The sequence below is a fragment of the Acartia tonsa genome, chromosome 14 (genome assembly GCF_053477335.1).
Source record: "Acartia tonsa isolate MP-2025a chromosome 14, ASM5347733v1, whole genome shotgun sequence".
NCBI classification, from domain to species: Eukaryota; Metazoa; Arthropoda; class Copepoda; order Calanoida; family Acartiidae; genus Acartia; species Acartia tonsa.
In genome coordinates this window covers 36,872,559-36,892,119 of record NC_137273.1, presented here as the reverse complement: position 1 = coordinate 36,892,119, position 19,561 = coordinate 36,872,559, and the positions used below count along the sequence as shown (strand labels likewise).

Below are 19,561 nucleotides of genomic sequence, written 5' to 3'. Positions count from 1 at the left end.
CCCAAACCAAATAAAGGTTTTAAAAATATTTAACTTTCAAGTGACTGCTTCCCTACCCTATAAGAGAGAAAGGCAGAAAATAGCCTAAAACCATAAGCTTCCCAAAAAACAGGGACCTCAATCGGTTGTGTTGTTAGCGTAATCGCAATCGAAAATAAAACCTTACTAAGAAGATAAAAATCTAGGATTCTAAAAACAAAAAGTGTTATGAAAATTTCCGAATAAAATTGTTAAGGTTTGTTTATTTTATTTTCTAAATTTAGATCTAACGGTTCTTACTACCTGTTGATACTAGATATACAGAATATGTTAATATATAAATTTGTCGTCAATTTTGGTTGCTTACATGGACCTAATTTTTGGGCAGTTTGTTCATACAGTAGGAGGGTAGGATGTGGGATAAAGGATGTGGGCGGGGGGGTCGTTATTTTAGCCAGCTGCGAGTATCAGAGTAAATGAAAATCTGGTGCAACATCCAAATAATAATATATCAATTCTGTTGATACATATATTTGTTTCAACTTATGCATTTTTTTATTTGTAAAAGCGAAGCTTTTCTATAATTAGGGTCGGCCTGTCTTTACGTATGTCCGTACGTCCGTATGAAACGGATAGCTTTTTACGTTAGTTTAGGCATGTTAGAATTGTCCTATCAATTTCAAACTTTCCAAACTTGTTGTAGTTAGGTACGGTTTAGAAAGCGTAGCAACTCTATAATCGTTACCAGAATGTCCGTACGTTAAACATGTTGACTTTTAACTATTTTAACAACAAATTTTTATGTAATATAATAATCCGATTGATCTGACTTTTGGAATACTCATTCCTTGGACAACAAAGTACAATGTTTTAAGCAAAGCATCTCTATGATCAATTTTAAAAATGTGAGTATGTTCTTATTTATTATTCTGTATTTAAGTAGTTTTTCAACAAATTTGCTTACTTTTATACATTTTATTTTGATTATTAATTTCTGACACTCTACAAGTGTTAATGTTCGTTTGTCCTACCGTTTCAGAGCTTTGCTTTAATGGATATTGTCATCCTTGTTCATAACTGTTACTACTGGAGAGAGAAAGGGAAAATTCTGGATTCATAAAAGATATTGAAAGATAGAGAGACGGACTGACAAATCATGTATCTAAGACTGAATGTAAGCCTATCTGTTTTTGTACATATCTGAGTTTTAGTTAGCCTTAATTAAAGTAAGTCTTCCTATAAGGCTGTATTTATAGCTATTTATCCACAGAGAGAGAGAGAGAGAACAATGGGCTGTTTATTAAACTAGCCCCCACAAATTTATGATAACGATTTCTTATTCGTTAGCCTTACAACTTTGGTGACTTTAGTAATTTTTGGCGTTATCCTCTATGACGCTTGCAGAGAATTACAATTTTTGTTACAATTATGTTAGGTTAGGTTATAGGCTAGGGGGCCGAGCGCTGCAGCTAGGCAGGCAAAAGTGCCGAGCGCCGCGGCCAGAGTTCATAGTTGAATTATACAGTTTCCTTTATAGTTGTTAAAATGGACACTTTTTATAGTAATTTGGATTTGTATTGATCCTGTAACTCTACACCTCACATTAAGTAATATATATTTGATAACTCTTTATATGCATGTTATTAAACATTAAATTATTTGTAAAATTATTTCAATACAATCTTATAAAATGTAAATTCAATTTGTAAAACAAAAAATCAGTTCAACAGAAGTAATAGTAAGAGAACAATGTGGCAAGTTGGTCTGCTAAAAATTTTCTTGATAATTTCTGCAATAAGTTTGATCAACTCACAATGGCAAAAGGTTTAGCATGTTTAATTTTTATAAATAGATTTAATACCCATATTAGTCAATCAGACAAAAAGTCTATTTAACTTCAAGCAAACAAAGATTTTTTTAAATTATATTTTGTAAGGACGTCCAAGATTTTTTTTTTTTTTTGGGGGGGAGTTAAAAAAAAATTTTTTAGGGTTATCAACCTTTTACACCCCTCTCCCCTTGGACGCTCCTTATATTTTGTCACTTTTGATTCATACTATGAATGACTATATAATGTCGTAAAGCAGTACTTTATTTTATAGATATTCAATTGTTCAATAGATAAAATTTAAAAAAGGTTTTTTTCATACCAAAATGTGTTTGAAGTGTTCCTACTCTTTGTCAAGATTAAGTATAATCATCTGTTAGGAAGTTTGTTTCCAAATTTGAAATTTTTTTTACGCGGGCGTTAGGTCCCCTATTCATATAAATATGACTTCTTACATAATAATATTCATTGTATGAAAAAATATAACTAGATTACATAAATTAAAGTTTGAGAGACAATTATGTTCTTTTATTAATTAGGAACTTTATTTGTTAAACAGATCTATAGCATAGATGTATATACAGAAAACTTCCTATTTCAAAGACCTCTTTCGTCAGCTTCTAAATTATTTTCTTCTAATTGGCTATGTTAATATAAGCGATACCATTGGTTGATTTTCAATGACCCAATAGAAAGGTTGTAGTACAAGGCGGTTGCTATGGGGAGATACAGTTAGTTAACCATTTCTCATTCTAGTGTTTTACTCTAATATTTGTTATAAATAATTCAGGTAGAAAATTTGACAGACCATCATCACAAAGTACTTCAGTCTGTTGTAATAGATAGACCTGATTGTAAAATGAAGTATGATTTAACTGAACAAGGACTTTATGAAAAGGTAATATGCCATATCCTATAAAGTTTGCTAGGCTATCCCAGATATTATAGTTTTATTCCATACATACAGAAATATAGAGTTACTAGCGGCTACGCACCTAGAATCCTCTAGGGACACTTAAAGTGGAGACACCCTCCCCATAAATAGTTAAAAACCTTCTCCGGATATATAAAAAGCTTCGTTGTAAAGGAGAACCATATCGGTTCAGTGATTAGCGAGATCCTTCGCTACAGACAAAAAAAGCTTACTACTTTATAGAATTGTTAGAAGTACCTTATCTTTTTCCTGAGTAAATAGGATTTTATGGATCATGGAAAGAAAACGAAGTTGACGGTTTCATCGTATTTTCACAGTAGCTTTTGAAGGGTTATTTTAGGTTAGGCTAGGTTAAGTAAATGTTAATAGTTGCCCCACAGGGCTAGATCCCCCCGCAGGGGCTAGAAATAGGAGAAAGGCTACTGTGAAAAAACGACGAAACCGGCAACTTCGTTTTCTTTCCATGATCCGATTGTATTTGTTGTAGTTATCTGGAGATACAGAAATTTATTGGTTTGTACTACGCTATCCCATAGTAAGTTTATTTTTATAATATTAGCTTTTCTTCTTTTATACTTCAAATTCAAGAAAAATTAAATTAGATAGATAAAATCAGGGAGTAAGGGAGGGGACAATGAATCGAATATTCAATTTTTAGGAGTCTCAGACTTTGGGGACTGGCTTAAAGGGAATGTGCAAGAATTTAGCAGTTTCTGACTGAGTTTGGGGACTTGCGCATAGAATGCCGCTACTCGTTATGAATGTTTTAAATATTGCAGACGGGGAGAAGGGATACGGGAATTGGGGGGAAGGGAAATAAACACTCGTTGTGTTAGTTTGGAATGTAGCAGACGGGGAGAAGGGAGAAGGGAGGTGGGGGCAAGGGGCAAGGGAAATAAACAGAATAAAAAGGGGCAGTCATATTCTTGCTAGCAGCTGGCCGGGTCCAATAATCTTTTAATATAAAAATCACACCAAAAAACCTCAATATATTTCATCAAAAACAAGTTGTGATTTCACTTTACATGACGCTATGGAAATCTATTATTGAATTAACAATCCCTTTATAATTTCCTACAAATTTATTGGATTAAACTGGATTTCATGCCCTTTCTTTGATAGCTCTTATATTGAATTAATTGCCCATTGTCCCCTCCCTTACTCCCTGGATAAAATGATAAATGAAGATAAGCAAAGCCATTTAATACATTTGTGGTATAGTTAAGTTATCTCATTTATTATCATTCAAATTTAAATTTTTTTTCTTGATAACTTATCTATAATACAAAGATGAACTAGGTCTGTCTGTATCTGTGTACGAAGGATCTTGCTAACCGCTAAACCGATCGTGATCGGGTTCTCCTTTACAGGGTAGCTTCTCATAGGTACCGGAAGGTTTATAACCATTTTTTGGGGGGATGCGACACCCCCATCCCCGCCCCCCAAAAAGAAATAATTCCCCCCCAAAATAAAAAATTAAATACTTTAATTTTTCTTTTAAATTCAAAACACGAAAAATTAGGTTGATCAAACCAATTGCGGCTTCGCCCCTAGAGGCCAGGGGCGAAGCCGCTAGTATTTTTAATATTTTAATAAAGATTTAATTACATAATATAAATTTAGACTTTTGTTGGGGATTGGCCAGCATTAACAACCACACTCAAGCCAAGTGAATGGGTAATTCATATTTTTCATATGCAATAACTATAAGTAGCGATGCTCAAAAATTATGAATGGATATCGGGGAAAAATTTACTATAAAGCAGTGTCATACAATAAACATTAAACTTGATGAAATAGGGAAATCACTAAAACTTAAAAATCATGCAACCTTTAAAATCACGAAAAATTTAAAATCTAGGAATCGATCAAGCACAGCAATTGATAAACAAATCTTAATGAAACTTTATAGAATATGAGAAGTATTCAATACCGAATAAATAGGAATAGAAAAAAACCCACGAAAATCTAAAAATCTAGGAATTAATCTAGCACCCCAATTAATAGACAAATTTTAATGAAACTTAGTGAAAATTTCAGCCCTCTATCTTGAAAAGGAGTTGAAAAATCATGAAAACTTCAAAATCTAGGAATCGATCTAGCACCCCAAATAAAAGACAGATGGACAAAACAATGTATAGATTAGATGGGCATATGTTAAAAGAATCTTTATTAAAAATTTCAGCTATCTATCTTGAATAGGAGCCGAGAAATTCACGTTTCCTCCAAAACGTTTCTTACGGACATAGGGACAGACGGACATTTCAAATCATATAATATTCCTATTTCTCTGATAATCATCATTTCTTGTAGTCTATATATAATACAAAGTAGAACAATGTCTGTCTGTTTGTTTGTTTGTACGAATGATCTTGCTAACCGCTGGACCAATCGGGTTCTCCTTAACAGGGTAGCTTCTCATATGTCCCGGGAAGGTTTATAACTATTTTGTGGGAGGGTACTACCACTCTCCAAGAGAAATCGCTCCAAAAAAATTACTGCTGCCCCCCCCCCAAAAAAAATAAAATTATTATTAAAATAAAAAATAAAAAAATGGGGTGGGGGGAAACACCTACCAATTTTTTTTTTACTTTTTTGAATCTAAATTTTAAAAATGTGTCTTGGGATTCAACTCCCCCTCCTCAAGTGCACCTAGAGTTCATCCAAATTAGTCTCTCTTCCTTTCTCTCTTGGATAAGAAATTGATGTTATTTAAATTATTTAATTAGGAATACAGCATTTTGTCAGTTCATTCGAATTATATTCTCCCATTCAAGTTTTTTTTTGGTGGGATTTAGATGAGTGTTTTTAAAAATTTGTAGGGTAATCTAATCGTACTTCTAAACATTTTGAGGGGGTATAATCAGGGGTGTTATGTTTTAGGGGTTAAAAACTCCGGATATAGTTCATTTCGTGGCAAAGCGCCTTAAAGGGCGAATATAGGTTCGATATGATATGAGCTTATATGAAAGGTGCCATTTCATACTTTTAGAATATCTACGCCAAATTTAAAAATTCAAAAAAATCCTTAAGTAGATTTTGCAATTTTCTGTTTCAATTGAACATATGATAAATGAGATTGACGACAAACGGTTTATTTTAGCCCTTTACAAGACTTTTTTTACTATTTTGCTTAAGTTTGATTGACTATTACAATGGCCCGCATCTTAAATGATAATTTAAATGTTTAATATTTTAGATTATATACTCTTTAATTCAATTTTTAAAAAAAGTAAAATTAATTTGCGTTAAAGTACGCCAATAGTTTTGACTAGGGTAAAAAATACGTCTTAAAGTTTATTTTCTGTACAAAGATCATTGGTTAATTCTGGAAAATATAAAAACCCTCAAGTACGCCATTTTAACACACACACACACACGAACCTTAAAAAAACAGGGATTTGAAATCATTCTTCCTCCAAGAAAATTTTATCAATTATTTTTTTTTTACTTTTTACATTATTTGATGTTTTTTTAAACTTTTAAATATTTTACTTTATATAATTTGTATGAAGGTAGAAGATGGGTATATTTACCCCTGATTAATTGGTTTCCACGTTATTACGACTATCCTTTAACGAAAGCTTTTTATTTCAACCTTGCTACGAAGCCTTGTGTGATGCTAGGGTGTTTGAGTTCTTAGGGAACCACACTAATTACATAATATTATTTTGAGTTAGACAGGTTTTAAGCTATAAACAGACTTATACAATTAGATATGTCAATATCTTTAAGTTATTTATAATCTATATAATGGCACCTTTGAAATAAGCTCATATTATATCAAACCTATATTCGCCCTTTAAGGCAATTGGCACCGCAGGGATGGAACACCACCGAAGGAGCTAAAATTATAAGAAAGCTACTGTGAAAATACGAAGAAACGCCCATTAAGAGGCATTGCCACGAAAGGGACTTTACCCAAACCCCTTTTCCACCTCCTCCTTTCTTTTAACTTATTAAATTCTCCAATTTATGACAATAACTGTTTTCAGTGTGTTGAATCATGTGATGAAACCTGTGCCTACATGGTCAAATTTCATAGACCAACACAGAAATTCAAGAAATTGGGAAAGAACTGTGATTACATGCGAGCATGTACCTAAACTCATTGCAAAATTCCAGATGTATGTTCCTTTTATGATTTAATGTGATAAAATTATTTTTCTGAAATTATTAAAATATTATTATATGTAGCATGACAGACGAACTTATTGAGTTGCTAAACACATTTAATTATTTGTAAAAAGTACCAATTTTGTTAAACTTTGTGGTATAAGATTAATTTTTATATTCTAAAAATAACTATAACTTTTGCAGTTATCTTAATTTTATTTGAACCTCATAAAAAATTCAACAATTATCCTTCATTTTAATTTATGATTAAAATGAAATAAAGTCTTTTTGTGATTGCTGTTTTGATGCATTGATGCCATTTTTTATTTGCTTATAATAAAAAGGTCATTTTCATAAAATTCAGTCAGTTGACTATAGAATATGTTTTCTCGTATTCATTCGAATCCGGTGGATAGGAACCGGTTCTCATCCATACGAAAAAACTATGTCTAGCATCTTATTATACCCAATTTTCTACGAATTTAGGAATGTACAATCATAAGATTAAAACAAGTTTTTTTTAGCCGGTGACTTCGTCACCTCGGGGCTAAAAAAACTAGTTTTAATCTCATAATTGTACATTCTATATCCGCGGAAAGCCGTTTATAATACGATGCGAGAAATAACTATTCTCGTATTCATTCGAATCCGGTGGACAGGAACCGGTTCTCATCAATACGAAAAAACTATGTCTAGCATCGTATTATATCCAGCTTTCTGCGAATATAAAAATGTACAATCATAAGATTAAAACCAGATTTTTTTAGCCCCGAGGTGCCGCGGAAAGCCGTTTATAATACGATGAAAGAAATAACTATTATTTTTTACTATACATGAAGTAAATTTTGCTACATATACTCGAGTTTCGTCAAATCAAATTACTTGCAATAATTATTTCAAATTTATTATTTAACAAAATGAATCAATTCTGTACATCATAAAAATTTTATGAAATAAAAATATTTAATTAACTGTTCTATTTTGCTTTTAAAGCAACAACTTCTGAATATTTGGCTAGCTCTGCTTCTAAATACCTAAATACAAAGATTTGCATTAAATTCTTCATTACCAATATGGATCGAAAAAATAAAAAAAAACCATATCTATAATAGATCTATAGTATAGATGTATATCCAGATAACCTGCCCCCCTTTTTCAGGGACCCTTTTCGTCTTCTTGCAAATTTTTTCTGCTACTTAGCTGTGTTAATATTATTACTATATGGTTGATTTTCAAAGACCCAACTGAGTGTCGGCACAAAGTCCTGGGGGCATACCATTATTCAACCACTTCCCCCTCTAGTGTTTTACTCTAATATATCTATTTTGAGACGTAGTTTAGCAAAGAAAATAATGGCCTTTTAGTTTAGCAAAATATTTGTAGGTAGAATTGTTTTTCAAGTATAGCTTCAAAACCGATTAATATCCAGTGGATTAGAACTGGTTCTCATCAATTGAAAACTGTTTTAATCTTATAATTTTTCATTTCATTCCGCGGAAAGCTGTTTATAGTACGATGCGAGAAATAAATATTCCTTGTTTCAAAATTTTTTTTTTACCTGTCCACTTTTTCCTTCTCAGGTTTGATCCAGATGACTGCCAGACAATACAGAACACCTCCAGTAAACAGGAGGGCAAAGGCCAGGTACATTGCACGCTGTAGACCCAGGTATTTGGCCTGATAATAAATTTCTAAAACCCTTGCCTCATAGTGCCCTAGCCAAATGGTGATAGATGTCACCGCGTTTGACTTACGTGTTCTAATGACGGCATAGTACAGGGAAAATGAAAGAGAAGGGGGAAAGAAACCATATAGAAAAGAGGTTGGAAATAGGTTTAATCATGATGTCAATTGAATTGACACGTCAAAAGTGTTGACATCTATCCCTATTTTGCTAGGGCACTATATACAGCTACCTCATATTCTTTTTATGAATTGTGTTGACTAAGTAAAAATAAATGAACAAAGATGAAAACATCCACAAGAGAGAAGCTCAAAAATCAAAGACCTTAAATGCTTTGTATGCAGCCACCAGTGATCTTCTAAGGTCAGTCAGGGAGGGGATAATTGGCAGCAAATTATACTGGTGCCCAAATCATGTTTCCTCATTCGTTGGCTCAAAACTGTGGGTACTTGATTGGTGTGTTGAAATTTGAGTTCAAACTTTTAAACCAACAACCATCAATTTATCGTCCATTGTCTTATCCCTTAATATCCCTGAATACAAGAGGCTTACCAACTCTATATCATCACAGGAAAGGTCAGGACAAATATCTTCAATAATGGCCTAAAAATATAAAAATTATGTAGATGTCTATAGTGCCCTAGCAAAATTGGGATAGATGTCATTGCTTTTGGCCTACCTATTCTATTGACGTCAGGAAATACTTTATACCCCATCTCTTTTATAGGAGGTTTATTTCCCCCTTCCCTTTTTCTTTCCCCGTACTATGACGTCAATAGTATAGGTGGGCCAAAAGCTGTGACATTTATCCCCATTTTCCTACGGCACTAAACACAGCTACAAAATTATCATTTCGCAAAAATCCGTCAATCCTAAAAAGGAATTTCTAGCAGACGCGGTATTTTTGTTTATATTTAACTCACACATGATTCATTCGAATAACATAAGCGACGATATACTACAGTTAGGGAGTTGAATCCATTTTTATAGAAGCAGAAATATAATCTATGATTATGGTTTGGACCCTCTAAAACTGTAATCTACCTTTCCACTTTTCCCTCTCTTGGTGAAGATATCTTCAACGCCGATACGATTTTTGAAATGTAAGATTCTACTTTCCCTTCTCTTGGTGAAGATATCTTCAACGCCGATACGATTTTTGAAATGTAAGATTCTACTTTCCCCTCTCTTGGTGAAGATATCTTCAACGCCGATACGATTTTTGAAATGTAAGATTCCACTTTCACCTCTCTTGGTGAAGATATCTTCAACGCCGATACGATTTTTGAAATTTAAGATTCCACTTTTGCCTCTCTTGGTGAAGATATCTTCAACAAGAGAGACAAAAGTGGAATCTTATATTTCAAAAATCGTATCGGCGTTGAAGATATCTTCACCAAGAGAGGGGAAAGTGGAAAGGTAGATTACAGTTTTAGAGGGTCCAAACCATAATCATAGAGTATATTTCTGCTTCTATAAAAATGGATTCAACTCCCTAACTGTACTATACCGAAAGCTACCTTTTCCTTAAGAAATTATACTGTTTATAGCTGATACATTTCATAGGGATTAAATGAAAAAATATCTGTGTACACATTCTGACCAATAATATGACCAGATTGTGGAATCGAATGCCAAGGCACTTAAACAGGCGCATCCAAAAAAACTCAATAAAAACAACTAGACAAAGCTTACAAAACAACAAGGCATACAAAACAAGAATAGTTTTCATGAAAACTGAGGTCATTTTAAACTAAAATAATAAGGTTTTTGTCTTTTTAAGCCTGACCGACAGACAGATGGACAAAATAAACGAATAGAGCAGATCCGTATAAATATAAGAAATCTTGAATAAAAATGTCAGCTGTCTATCTAAAATAGCAGTTGAGAAAATCACATTTATCCAACAATAAGGTTTTGGTCTTTTTAAGCATTACCGACAGAAAGACAGACAAAATAATGTGTAGAGTAGATGCACATATATAATAGGAATCTTCACTATCTTCAATACCAGCCGAGAAACACACAAAGCATGTTTTAAATTGGCATACTTACTTTCTGGTTATGATTATAGAGATGCTACGCTTTCTAAATTGTACCTAACTGTCATAGGGATCATCATGCAAAGTTTAAAATCGATATGACAATTCTAACCTGTATAAATTAATGATTAATTTACCTTCAATTACCTCATACGGGCGGAATTGCAGTCAAGGACCTTATCGACTTGATGTACTGTCCAGGTCCTGGTCCAGCAATTCAGGAGAACTAAGGATGACTGGTACGCACCATTCTCTGTCCATACACCCAAGGATATTAGGTTAAGTAACATCCAACAGACAACCAACTCTCTATGATGCACGACCTTTGTCTGAAAAGTCCCAACTGTGCATGGTAACGAGTTGCGCCTGTTTTGGGCCAAGGCATTCCCCCTACTCTAACTATTTATGTCTCGCATCTGACATAGCAGCAGTAGGAACCATTTTTAACGTCTTTAGTTATGACGCGGTGTTGGTCCGAGATTCAAACCTATCACCTCCCCGACGCCGAGCGGATGCGCTACGTGTTGAGCCACGGTCGCGGGTTATAAATTAATGATATGAGCTAACCGTTACGGACGAACAGACCAAGATACACACAGACAAATCTTTGTGGGTACTTCAAGGCCATAGAAATTACAAAGGAGCATTAATTTTTTTTTGAATTGGAAGAACCGAATAATGGAGGACTTTTTTTCAAAAAAAACCTATAAAACTTACATCTGAGACAGATCCAATGATGTAGGGACTGCCCGCCTCACCTAGGGCATGAGTTGCCATCAAATGTATGGCCTCGGCTGCTGACCTCCGGGTTGGTATCACAACATACCTGGAGACAAAAATTCAAATAGAGGGGTGAAGTAGGGGGGGGGGGGGATCCAGCAAGGGGGTAAGTCCCGACAACAAAATAACAACTCTATTGTTGTTAGTATTACAGCTCCCCTAAAAACCCCTAAATATTGCCCCGATGGATTGTAAAAAATCGTAGAACGTATGGGGACAAAGTGCTTCAACAAATCAGCCATGTGACGTTATAAAAATTGAGGGATTACCCATCTCTTTTTCAGGTGTTTTTTTCCCCACTTCTCTTTTCATCTCCCTCATTTATACGACGTCACATTGCTGATTTTTGAGACACTTTGTCCCCCTACCGTAGGACTGTTATAACATGATATACCAAGTTTGGTGATTTATTGACAGTGCCTTCCATAAAATATAATTATTCGATTGATATATTTTGGTTATTTGTTTGAAACTTGTTTTTTTCTTTAAGTAATTTTTTGTTGCGTTACTTGTCCTCATTTAAATATGTTAAAAGAGAATTTTATATAAGCAAAAATTCCTATTTCGGACAGAAGGACATAAAAATACTAATGATGTAGCTTCGCTCTTTTCCTTAAATTGAATAGCTGACATATGCACATGCAGCCCCTCCCCTATTTTTTAAATAAATTGAAAAAAATGTGAGGGGGAGGGTGGGAATTACTTTTTCTTTAAAAACACTATATCTGCAGTTTCTTTACCCTTTGGGGCTAACCTAACCGTACTTGACCTAAAGTAATAAACAAACGAAAAAATACCCTAATCCTTCAATCTAATTTTAAAAATGGGGTGGGGGATGTTTCTTTGATTGGGAGGAGACTTTTATGGAAAGAACCAACAAGTATGTTAACTTACAAAGACATATCCACAGAAATTGACCAGTTCATGTTGAGGAAAGTTGTTCCAAAGAATACAAACACAAAGGCAACTATCAAATCGTCCTGAAATAAAAAATGTCAAGTACCCAAAGTTCGGATATCTAACCCCAAAGAAAACTTTACTGTCCACAACTTTCCATCATAAAATGTGGAATTGCAATATTGCTGTTTTATCTACTAGCGGATGCGCCCCTAGCATCTAGGGGCTCTATATCCGAAGGGATATGAAAGGGCACAAAAACAGCCTAAAACCATACCCAGACTTATTTATATGAAATAGCATTAAACCATCTCAGGACCTATCAGAAGATCAACTGTAAAGAAGAACCGACTCTGTTCAGTGGTTAGCGAGATCATTGCAACAGACGAAAAAAACCTTATTTATATAGTAGGATAATGATATTGTAGAGGCGTAGCTGTGTTTAGTGCCCTACTAAAAGGGGGATAGAAGTCACCGCTTTTGGCCAACCTATTCTATTAGACGTCATATTAGAGGGAAAGGGAAAGGGAGGGGGGTAAGACACCCACTAGATTAGAGATCTAACCCCATTTTGCTAGGACAATATAGACAGATACATGTTTTAGAACAGCATAGTCATGTCAAATTATTCCTGCTTGTAAATTATTTAAAACTATTAGCTAAATTTCCCTGAAGAGTAGAGCCCAATCGGTTCAGTAGTTGCCGAGATATTAAGCTTCAGACGGACAGACAGACAAACGGACAGACATCAAGCTACTTTGTATTATATATATTACCTTAGCTGTTATAATTCCATATGTGACTAGAGGAACACTCACAATTAAGCTAACTCCACAAATCAAGGGGTCTATTCTAAATATATAATTATATATGAGACTAGAGGAACACTCACAATTAAGCTAACTCCACAAATCAGGGGGTCTATTCTAAATATATAATTATATATGAGACTAGAGGAACACTCACAATTAAGCTAACTCCACAAATCAGGGGGTCTATTCTAAATATATAATTATATATGTGACTAGAGGAACACTCACAATTAAGCTAACTCCACAAATCAGGGGGTCTATTCTAAATATATAATTATATATGTGACTAGAGGAACACTCACAATTAAGCTAACTCCACAAATCAGGGGGTCTATTCTAAATATATAATTATATATGTGACTAGAGGAACACTTACAATTAAGCTAACTCCACAAATCAGGGGGTCTATTCTAAATATATAATTATATATGAGACTAGAGAAACACTCACAATTAAGCTAACTCCACAAATCAGGGGGTCTATTCTAAATATATAATTATATATGAGACTAGAGGAACACTCACAATTAAGCTAACTCCACAAATCAGGGGGTCTATTCTAAATATATAATTATATATGTGTGGTAATCAACACCCAAGTTTATGTATCCTTATCCCTGTTCACATTCCTATACTTCTCTGGCTGAGTCAGACCTCCACTTGTAACCGCCACCATACTCCATCCTGCTGTGTTGAGGGCTAGTTGATTGTTGCAGGCCAAAGAGTGAATACGCTTCCTCCCGTCTGCATTCGGTTAGATACAAGCCTATAAGTCTAGGCTGGCGGTATCTATATTTCCCACGTGTTCAAGTACGTCGTTTCTTACCTAACTAAGAAACAGGACGTCCAAGCCTTTAATTTATATATCATAATAAATATATCCTATAATAATAATCCCATTAATCTGCCTATTTCTAACCAGTTTTATATGTTTAATAAATGTGTATTTTTTAGAAATACTTTGTTAGATTATTGATTATTAAATTGTATCGGAGCTACTCTATACTCGTATTCGCAGTCTGTCTGTACATCCCCTCATACGTCATATGAGACTAGAGGAACACTTACAATTAAGCTAACTCCACAAATCAGGGGGTCTATTCTAAATATATAATTATATATGTGACTAGAGGAACACTCACAATTAAGCTAACTCCACAAATCAGGGGGTCTATTCTAAATATATAATTATATATGTGACTAGAGGAACACTTACAATTAAGCTAACTCCACAAATCAGGGGGTCTATTCTAAATATATAATTATATATGAGACTAGAGGAACACTCACAATTAAGCTAACTCCACAAATCAGGGGGTCTATTCTAAATATATAATATATATGTGACTAGAGAAACACTCACAATTAAGCTAACTCCACAAATCAGGGGGTCTATTCTAAATATATAATTATATATGAGACTAGAGGAACACTTACAATTAAGCTAACTCCACAAATCAGGGGGTCTATTCTAAATATATAATTATATATGTGACTAGAGGAACACTCACAATTAAGCTAACTCCACAAATCAGGGGGTCTATTCTAAATATATAATTATATATGTGACTAGAGGAACACTCACAATTAAGCTAACTCCACAAATCAGGGGGTCTATTCTAAATATATAATTATATATGAGACTAGAGGAACACTCATAATTAAGCTAACTCCACAAATGAGGGGGTCTATTCTAAATATATAATTATATATGAGACTAGAGGAACACTCATAATTAAGCTAACTCCATAGGAAATCAGGGGGTCTATTCTAAATATATAACTACAAATGAGACTGGGGGGCAAATCTAGCAGAAGATTTGTTTATATTATTTTTTAGTCACAGAGGATTTAATGCCATAACTCAAAATTTTTATGGATATACTTTTCCTAAAGCAAAGCTTCATCCTAAAGGATCTGAACTATACTAGCTGATTTCTTTTAAGGATGAAATAAAAATTGTCAACAATTTCTAACAAATAACATTGTCGGATTGTTCACAAAAATTGTTCCTATTGGTCCAGTTAAGAGATTAATCATCTACATTTTTATATTGATTTGATTTATTTTACCTTGGATATTTAGGTCTGAGTAATCTTGACATGAACATACCACTTAGAACACCAACAACACCTAGATACATCATTAAGTTGATTACTCATTTCATTTAAAAATTAATTTTGTAAATCACCTTGCTTTGAAGTTTTAGCCATTGTTTTAGCATTGGGTTGTTTATTACACTGATCCCCAAAGTTTATAATAAAGTTTCCTAATCATAAACTTAACAACTTTGGGGATTTTTATTGAATTTTGATTAGTTGGTTCATTCAGTTGTGGGGTATGGGTTAAAGAGAAGCTTTGCTTCTCAAAAGTAAATAGACAGCTAACAAAAGGGTAAAGGCTAGAGGGGCTAAATTTCATAAATAAGTATTACAAGCTGCTGCTTGCAAATTAAGAATGTGCAAAGTATGATACTCGGGGAGTTAGTTGGATTTAGAATTTAGCACTGCTAGGTTCGCCCCCTGTAGCTGTAGGCTTGAGTCCCTAGGTGTGGACGCCACAGTTACTATATATATCCAATCAAGGGTAAAACCAAAGTTAATCAATACCTAAGTAATAGTATTTGCATGAATGCTTTTATATGTTAATAAAGTTCATGAAAAAATAAAGTGAATTATTTGATAGTAAGAATTGCAAGACTATTCTATAATTAGCTACAGTCTGCTATACGTCCATATTACAGTTGAGTGTCTAAACGATTCAACCATTTATTGTAATCTACAGAAGGGGTAATCTTGTGTAATAGCATTGGGAATGTACATCAATATATCGGCTATTGTCTTATCGCTTTATACCCCTGAGTTCAAGCAAAGCATGGTAATAAGTTGCACCAATTTATGGTAAGCCAAAGCATTTCCATTAATATTACTATTAATGTCATGTACCTGACATATTTAGTTGAAAACAAGGGGAGTGGGGTTAGTTAATTATTATGCCTAAGCCCCACGGGGCCCTAACCCTTGCGAAGGATATACATACAGTGCACTAAACCTTACAGAACTACCTGTCCCTGATGGCCAATATAACCTTAAATGATCTAAAATAAAACACACAAAAAAAGAATTCGGCTTTAGTCCCTTTCGTGACAACCCCTCTTAAAGGGCATATCATCGTATTTTCACAGTAGCTTTTCTCCTATTTCTAGCCCCTGCGGGAGGCTCTAACCCTGCGAGGCAATCACAAAACCTAAATTAACATAAAATAATCTATTAAACGCTAATGTGCAAATGCGGCCTTTAAGAGGCGTTATCACGAAAGGGACTATACCCAAAAATAATTTTTTTTCTAAATAAGAGTGTTAGGGATTTTGCTCGATTTAGCGTTTCAGGGAAACTACCGGAGCAACCGGTAGTACCTGATAACATAAGAATTAGTCCAAAGTAGAAAGAAACATCATCAGGAGCAATTCTGTCTTCACATCTATCTAATAAAATTTTTATTCAATATTTTTAATATTATACGATTCTACTTTCCTATTATATAAGGTAGTTGGTTTTTTTTTGTCTAAGATTTCAAGAAAAATTTCACATATGTCTTGTGCTAGTGTATTATAAAAAGGTAAATTACAGCAAGAGCTTGTTCGATAGTAGATGCGTAATTGTTGTATATAACTTTTTTGTCAAAATCTTTCTTGAAATCACGAGATAATATTAGAAGAAAAAAAAATTCTTGCTGAAAAAGATGCTATAGGACATCTACATGCAAAGGAGCAGTTTCAATACTTTTCCACCAATAAATTTTAACCCATATACTTATTACTAGCGGTTACGGGCACTTGAGGAGATAAAGAATCGATTTTGATAACCCAATTTCTTATCGTAGATTTGAAAAGAAAAAGTAAAAAATTATTTTTTTTAGGGGTGGGGGAAATTTTTTTTTTTTGGGGGGGGGTTAATTTTTTCTAGGGGTGATTTATCTTGGGAGGGTGGTGGTACCCTCCCCCACAATAGTTATAAACCTTCCCAGGACCTATGAGAAGCTACCCTGTTAAGGAGAACCCGATCGGTTCAGCGGTTAGCGAGATCCTTCGGTACAAACAGACAAATATCCTTTCACTTTTTATATGGTTTTATTTTCATTAGAAAACGAATATATTGAATATTTTCCTGATTCTTTGAATAGAAAGCTAAGGGTTGATGTTGTTGTTGAAATAGCTTCTGTTGTTGTTGAACTCAATGATGATGTTGTGGTTACATTATTTACACCAGCCTGGTACAGGCAACTTCTCAGGCCCTGGGCAGTAAAAATTGTAGTTGTCTATAGTGCCCTAGCAAAATGGGGATAGATGTCACTGCTTTTGGCCTACCTGTTCTATTGCCATCAGAAAATACCCTAATCCAAATACCATCTCTTTTCTATAGGTTTTCTTACCCCTTTCCTTTCTGTTTCCTTCTACTATGACGTCAATAGAATAGGTAGGCCAAAAGAGGTGACAACTATCCCCATTTTCCTACGGCACTAAGCACAGCTACTAAAAGTTGAATCATTTATACTTTAATGAATTCGGAAATTGTATTCATATGATAATACGGATCATGGAAAGAAAACGAAGTAGCGGGTTTCGTCGTATTTTAACAATAGCTTTATTTTAGGTTAGGTATATGTTAATGATTAACCCGCAGGGTTAGAGACCCCCGCATGGGCTAGAAATAGGAGAAAAACTACGGTGAAAATACGACGATTGCATTATCCACATAAATATCAGTAATCTAAAGGGATAAGACAATTGCCGATAAATTGATGTACATCCCCAGTGATGACACACTAAATTACCCCTTCTTTAGATTAAGATTAGTTATTGAAATGTTTGAACAATCAACTCAATAAATCAACCAATATCATAGTTCAGTAAAAGTCCCCAAAGTTGTTAAGCCACACAACAATAAACATTATTATAAGACTTCGGGGATAAAGTAAAAAACAGCTTTTTGCCCCTCTCGCTTTGCATAAATATGCTGATGGCAGCGTTGCGAATGCGGAGCCGTTTGATTTTGATGCGGCTCCGGTTCTGACCTAAAATAAAAAAAAACTCGACATATTTTTTTTCCCACGTCTATTTTTGACTTTTGAAGTTTTTAAAAGTTCAATTTTTGATAAAAATGGACTTGAAAAACTTAATTGGGGCATTTGCACATGACAAAACAGAGTTTATAAAAAATCTTTTTATTTATCTAGTCCAGAGCCGGAGCCATTTTTTAACGAAAATTACGGCTTCGGCAAAATATAGAGGCTCCACGGCTCCCGGCTCCGGCTCCGCAACACTGGCTGATGGTATCAAATATATTCTTACATGACTAACATAAGTTGGACCAAACCAGGACAAAGCACCAGTTGTGAAGGTTACACAGGTAAAACCTAAAAATTATATAAAACATTAAAATTAAATAATGTAATAAGGTTTTTATCTAAAGCTGAATATTTCAATAACTAATTAACTGGTTGAGTTCTCCTCATTAGGGAGGCTTTACATAGTTCCCGGTATGGTTTTAGAATGTTTTTCTTAAGATTAGGTCTTGGGATTGTTTTTGGTATTTCCTATCCCTTCGAATACATACGCTAGATTCTAGGAGGGCAGTCTTTAGTGAAGATATGTCCCATTAAATATATTTAGTAACGTTTTTTTGTTTGTCAAATCTATTAAGCTTTCTTTTGTATATGTTGTCATATTAGTGTAAAACACTACAAGGAGAAAGGATTAAATATCTGTATCTCTCGATCGCAACCACCTCGTGTAACCTTTCTATTTGGTCATGTCGCTTAAATTAACACAGCCAAGTAGCAGACAATAAAGAAGCAGACGAAAGAGGTCTTTGAAAAAGGAAGGTAGGTAGTTGTATGTATATACATCTATATTATAGATCTGGTGTTGTCATCATTGAATAATTTTGAAATAATAGAAAAAAATAACCTGCTACGTTCAAAAGGAATGACTTGATTTCTGAAAAAAAACATAATATCAAAAATTATAAAAAATATAAAATTTAACATGAAAATTTATTTTTAAAGAAATATTTTTTTTGAAAATTTAAAGAAGCTATTTTTTCTATTTTTTTTAATTTACACAAAAATTTCTTTAGTTGTCTTTTAATTTATGATATTAGCAAAGCATGTGATAAAAAAAGTATATTCAGAAATAATAATTTAGAGGATATAATGCAAAGTTATTAACAATAAAAATACAAAAAAATAATAGTTTACTTTATTTTAGTGTTTGATATAAATAATATTGTGTAAACTTACTCATAAGGTAGAACACATCTTCAACAAAAGAAGAATCTCTTTCCTAAATAATTAATTTTATATTTTAAAGTTAGTATGTTTTTCAACCTATTTTTAAAAAAATACACTATTCTAAGACATAAAGATATATTTCAATTTTAGCAATCATTTTCAATTCATTTTGTCTAAAAAAATATAGGTATGAGACATTG

General features: G+C 33.6%; 2 protein-coding genes across 2 annotated transcripts in view; one reads left to right on the top strand and one right to left on the bottom strand.

Annotated features, from left to right (window-relative positions):
- Window positions 1–1,562: 1,562 nt before the first annotated feature.
- On the top strand, window positions 1,563–7,800 carry LOC145306459 (uncharacterized). Its single transcript, XM_080148557.1, has 5 exons — window positions 1,563–1,803; window positions 2,598–2,705; window positions 3,229–3,276; window positions 4,365–4,418; window positions 6,737–7,800. Exons 1-5 carry the CDS (start codon window positions 1,729–1,731, stop codon window positions 6,845–6,847), a joined length of 396 nt encoding a protein of 131 aa, XP_080004683.1. The 5' UTR covers window positions 1,563–1,728; the 3' UTR covers window positions 6,848–7,800.
- LOC145306458 (protein spinster-like) overlaps window positions 7,746–19,561 on the bottom strand; it is a 24,242-nt gene continuing 12,426 nt past the window's right edge. Inside the window, exons 11-22 of the mRNA XM_080148556.1 lie at window positions 19,371–19,413; window positions 19,039–19,068; window positions 18,421–18,485; window positions 17,239–17,363; window positions 16,486–16,556; window positions 15,143–15,203; window positions 13,037–13,112; window positions 12,258–12,343; window positions 11,301–11,409; window positions 9,094–9,144; window positions 8,416–8,534; window positions 7,746–7,891 (exon numbers count right to left, since the gene is read on the bottom strand). Of these exons, the coding sequence (XP_080004682.1) occupies window positions 7,834–7,891; window positions 8,416–8,534; window positions 9,094–9,144; window positions 11,301–11,409; window positions 12,258–12,343; window positions 13,037–13,112; window positions 15,143–15,203; window positions 16,486–16,556; window positions 17,239–17,363; window positions 18,421–18,485; window positions 19,039–19,068; window positions 19,371–19,413 (894 nt within the window). The 3' untranslated portion in view covers window positions 7,746–7,833. The remainder of the gene's footprint in view (window positions 7,892–8,415; window positions 8,535–9,093; window positions 9,145–11,300; window positions 11,410–12,257; window positions 12,344–13,036; window positions 13,113–15,142; window positions 15,204–16,485; window positions 16,557–17,238; window positions 17,364–18,420; window positions 18,486–19,038; window positions 19,069–19,370; window positions 19,414–19,561) is intronic.

Excerpts from the sequence above, each read along its gene's own strand:
- LOC145306459 (XM_080148557.1), top strand. The coding sequence starts at position 1,729 with ATGTGGCAAGTTGGTCTGCTAAAAATTTTCTTGATAATTTCTGCAATA. Across the intron at positions 1,804-2,597 it reads TCAACTCACAATGGCAAAAG|GTAGAAAATTTGACAGACCA; the intron begins GTTTAGCATGTT and ends TAAATAATTCAG. Across the intron at positions 3,277-4,364 it reads TTGTACTACGCTATCCCATA|ACTTTTGTTGGGGATTGGCC; the intron begins GTAAGTTTATTT and ends ATATAAATTTAG.